The 4,649-nt window shown below is 40.1% G+C and overlaps 1 protein-coding gene across 1 annotated transcript; it reads left to right on the top strand.

The window, feature by feature from the left end:
- The first annotated feature begins 593 nt into the window (after nt 1-593).
- LOC117615091 (zinc finger protein CONSTANS-LIKE 5) lies at nt 594-2,304 on the top strand. Its single transcript, XM_034344094.1, has 2 exons — nt 594-1,500; nt 1,590-2,304. Exons 1-2 carry the CDS (start codon nt 733-735, stop codon nt 1,974-1,976), a joined length of 1,155 nt encoding a protein of 384 aa, XP_034199985.1. The 5' UTR covers nt 594-732; the 3' UTR covers nt 1,977-2,304.
- The last annotated feature ends 2,345 nt before the right edge of the window (nt 2,305-4,649 follow it).

The raw sequence follows: 4,649 nt of genomic DNA, 5'->3' as shown, positions 1-4,649 counted from the left end.
AAAAAAGCAAGGAGAAAATGAGGGAAAGAAGGGCAATAACGCTTCTTCCTCTTCTCCCCTTCTATGAAGTTTTTCTTTGGGACTCACAAAAGGAGAGAGTGTCTAGAGTTTTCTCCACTAATTTATGTGATGTATTGTTAATTTCATACTTTCTTTCAATCAAATAATTAATAAATCCGTTTACTTATGATTTGGTGTTAGAGAGTCTCATAATTTTCCAGAATATAGGCAATGACTTTTCATCGTTTCAAATATAAGATTATTAGTCTATAAGTCAATGCCGTTTCCAAGTATAGCTTCTTCAAATTTCATACTTACATGGAATTAGATTAACTCCCCTCTCCCGAGTATCCCCATTTCTTCTTCAAATTTCATGCTTACATGGTCCCATCTCTCCCTGGTCGGCACAGACACATGACAACTACTAATTATTTTACACAAAATATACAATTATTATTTTATTTGTATGATGTAATTTCCTTATAACAAATATCAAAATACCAAATTTGTCTATCAAAATTGTGCGTGGCTGAGAGTCGTCCACGTGTGCTTCTTTTACTGGTCAATACCCAGATTTTCCCTTTAGATAGAAGATAGCAAGCCTAATAACATCACCACTTGCATTAGGCCTCAGCCTACACAGACACCAGGGTCTTCTCTCTTACGCAAGTCCACAGCATTTCCACAGCAACTAACCAAGCTGCGTGCCCCGACGTCGTTTTGAAGACATCCATGGGAATCCAAGCCGGTGGTTGGAGGGCAATGGCTGGCGGCCTAGTCGCGAAGCCGTGCGACTCGTGCAAGAACTCCGCCGCGGTGCTGTTCTGCCGAGCCGACTCGGCTTTCTTCTGCTTGACCTGCGACGCCAAGATCCACGCAGCCAACAAGCTGGCCACGCGCCACGAGCGCGTCTGGATGTGCGAGGTCTGCGAGCAGGCTCCTGCGTCAGTCACGTGCAAGGCCGACGCCGCCGCCCTCTGCGTCACTTGCGACGCCGATATCCACTCCGCCAACCCTCTCTCCCGCCGCCATGACCGGGTCCCGGTCGAGCCGTTCTTCGACTCGGCCGAGTCTATCATCGTCAAGTCCGCCGCCGCCGCCGCCTCCTCTGTCGACTCCCTCAATTTCCTACTCCCAAACGGCGCCGTTCCGTCTCACACTAAAGACGATGAAAACGACGCGGCGTCGACCTGGCTTATCCCCAACTTGAATTTCAACTCGAAGCTCCAGATTGATATTGCTCCGGATATCATCAAGTCCTCCGATTTGTTCTTCCCCGAAATGGACTCGTTGTTGGAGTTCGATTACCCGAACCCGATCCACCACGATATTTCGGGTTCAGGTACGGACAGTGTTGTTCCGGTTCAACCCGACCCGCTACCACCCCCTTCACTCAACATCAACCGCGTCTCTGCCGAGCAAAATTGCTTCGACCTCGATTTTTGCAGAAGCAAGCTTTCTTCTTCCTTCAGCTATCCAACTCATTCGCTCAGCCAAAGCGTACGTAGTTAAATTAAATTAAATATACGTCCTTCTGAAATTTCGGAGATTTGTACTTATTTTTTGGGCTTTTTCTTTGTTGTTTTCAGGTTTCCTCGTCGTCCATGGAGGTTGGAGTTGTTCCTGACGGAAACTCCATGTCCGATATATCGTATCCTTTCGGCCGAAACGCGAGCCATAACGTTCCGGATCCCAGCGCACAGGTCTCGGCGACCACCGCGAACCAAGTGGCCACACAGCTGAGCGGACTCGACAGGGAGGCTAGGGTTTTGAGGTACAGAGAGAAGAGGAAGAACCGAAAGTTCCAGAAGACCATCCGGTACGCTTCGCGTAAAGCGTACGCCGAAACTCGCCCGAGAATCAAAGGCCGGTTCGCGAAACGCACTGAAACCGAAATCGAGGCCGTCGATAACATCTACGGCTCCGCTCAGGGGGCCTTTATTCCCGAGACATACGGCGTCGTTCCGACGTTCTGATAATGATCCTCTGCTCGATCGGCATAATTTAATTTCTGCAGTCTAGCAATGATTGGTTGGTAATGTCAATTGTAAATCAGTGTCTATCCGATAATTTTGATCGGCGGCTTATGAGCCGTTGAATTTGCATGAGCATGATGCTGCGCTTTTGCAACTGAATATTACCAGCTCAGCACCCAAAAGCCCATTTACCTTTTTCGTTATCTTTTAAATTTCACAGGGGCTTTATAGAAGTCTCTTTTTATGCAAGTAAACCCTTCTTTCTTTTTCACCAAAAGAAAAGTGAAAATAAAATGAAAATAAAAAAAATCATGGATCTGTTTCTGAATTCTGGTTGTTTGACAAGAGCAGGTAATGCGGTTATTGTTTACGTGAATGATATATGCCCTAGTAAATTTTTTTTTGGTTTTTTTATACATTGTCATGGCAACTTAAAAATAATTACTATTCAACAACAAGGTGTTGTGAGGTTGGCAAATTGTCATATCCAGTTGGCGAGCTACTTGGTGTCTCAATGACAGGAGTTTGAAACCCGTTTGAAGCGCTTTGTGGCTAGGAGCAAGCTGAACCCCAAGCGGGGATTAATTTCACCCTTCAGGTGTGGGGGACACCTCATGATATTTATCAAAAAAAAAAAAAAAAAAGACAATGACTATTCATATGAGATTAATTTTATTTATATGTATGAGATTAATAAATAAAAAAAATTCTGAATTTTTTGGTATTTTTCATTTGCTGAGGTCAGCTCAAGCTGATCTTGCCTTCGAGCATGCCCAGTCTTAATGGAGCCCACCTCTTGCCAAAGCTGGATTTTCTTGGTGGGATGTGTTTTGCCAGCCCAAGAGACCTTTTGCCATGAGAAAAGTAATCGTTGGAACTACTCTTAAGTAGGCAGGGCTAGTCCTATATTTTTCAAGGCCAAGGGCAAATGTAAAAAATTAGGCCCATATATATATATATATATATATATATATTTTCCACTGAAATGCTAGACTCACACTCATTTTTCAATCAAGATTTAACTTGTTTGAATTAACTAAAAATTTAACATTCAATGCAAATAATTTATATCAATTCAAATATCAAAATATAAAATCTAAAATAAGAGGCTACGCTTGATACACTCAAATCTAATGCATAAACAAGATAAATATTTGTAACAATTTAATCATTTCTTTTTCTTTTTTGACTTCCAGATTGTTATTTTTTCAGAAATCATTTCTACTTGAAATTAGAAACAGTGCAAGGAGATCCAATGAAATTTAATACTTCATATAATAAACAAAGAACAACATAATTTGGAATTTGAGAAATCCCCCTCCACAACAACAAACTTAAAACTTCCAAATTTGGAATCAATTAAAGCTTAAAAGAGTTGAAAGAGCCCATGTTACTATTTTTTAAATATAAAAATAATATATAACAAATATAAGGGAGCTTTAGTTTTAAAACACAATATAGTTTACTAATTTGGAAGATAGGAATATAATTTCATCTAATTAGCATAAGGCCAAAGACCAAAATGTAATACCTAATTTTACAAAAATATCATTAAAAAATATCAAAATTACATACAATGTCACTCCTTCTAAAGCAAGCATACTACACATGTCCATATCTAGCCAACTGCCACCGCCGGCCAGCCACCCACAGCTGGCCACCACTGCAGGCCACCACCGTAGGCCACCACCCCCGGCCACCTGCCACCATCTGCAGGGGACTAACTCTGTTGCCCTATATTCACCTTTAAAAAAAAAGATTTGTGTCATTGAAGGGATTCAAACCTTGACCCTCAAAGGAGGAAGGCTCACTCACAAAGCACTACACCAAACTTGATTTTGTAATATTTATTCAGTTATACAATATTTATATAAACAATCAACAGTTTTTTTAAATAAAAAAAAAATCATTTCAACACATATTCACACAAAAACTGCAAATAAGAAAAGAAACTGCAACAAAAATACAATGGAGATATTAATTATGTTAAAAATATAATTGTAGTTAAATGAAAACTACAATGCAGTTTCCAAAAGTCCAATTTTGAGTTCCCTTGCTCTTGGGTAGTTCTACTCTTCTCTTGCCCACCCAATTCCTCATCTGGGTAGCCTCTACTCTTTAAAATTTGTGAGGTTGAAGGCCAAGGAAAGAGCAAAAATCCAATTGTAATTACCAAAACTGCAATGCAGTTTGTGCAAAACTACAATGCAGAACCTGTATAAAATTTCACTTAACTAAAGCTTAAATGGTATTGCAAAATATCATATGACAGTGATGGCATCAACCATTTCCAAATCGATACAAATGCATAACCTATTTTATCTTGCTGGTGGGGATTGAGATTTGAACTTTGTGATGGCTGAGCAGAAAGATTATGATACTGCTGTTGTGGATAGTTTTGTTGATGGTGTAAATGAGCCATTTTTAACTACAAATAAACAGACACTCTCATAAGCTAAAGGACAATGAACTTTTTGATAACATGTAGAAGCACGGAGGAGGGAAACACCACCACATCGACTACAACTACAAGCAGAAGGAAATCTACGAAGATAAGAGCACCTTAATCAGCATATTTGTATCTTCAATAGGCATAATAAGCCCAGCAAAGAATAAAGATTATGAATTTACATAAAAATTTGGTCATTTTGAGATTCTCAACTTCAAAGATAG

This window comes from Prunus dulcis, chromosome 1 (genome assembly GCF_902201215.1).
Source record: "Prunus dulcis chromosome 1, ALMONDv2, whole genome shotgun sequence".
In the NCBI taxonomy this organism is placed as follows: domain Eukaryota; kingdom Viridiplantae; phylum Streptophyta; class Magnoliopsida; order Rosales; family Rosaceae; genus Prunus; species Prunus dulcis.
This window is presented reverse-complemented; position numbering and strand designations above follow the sequence as displayed.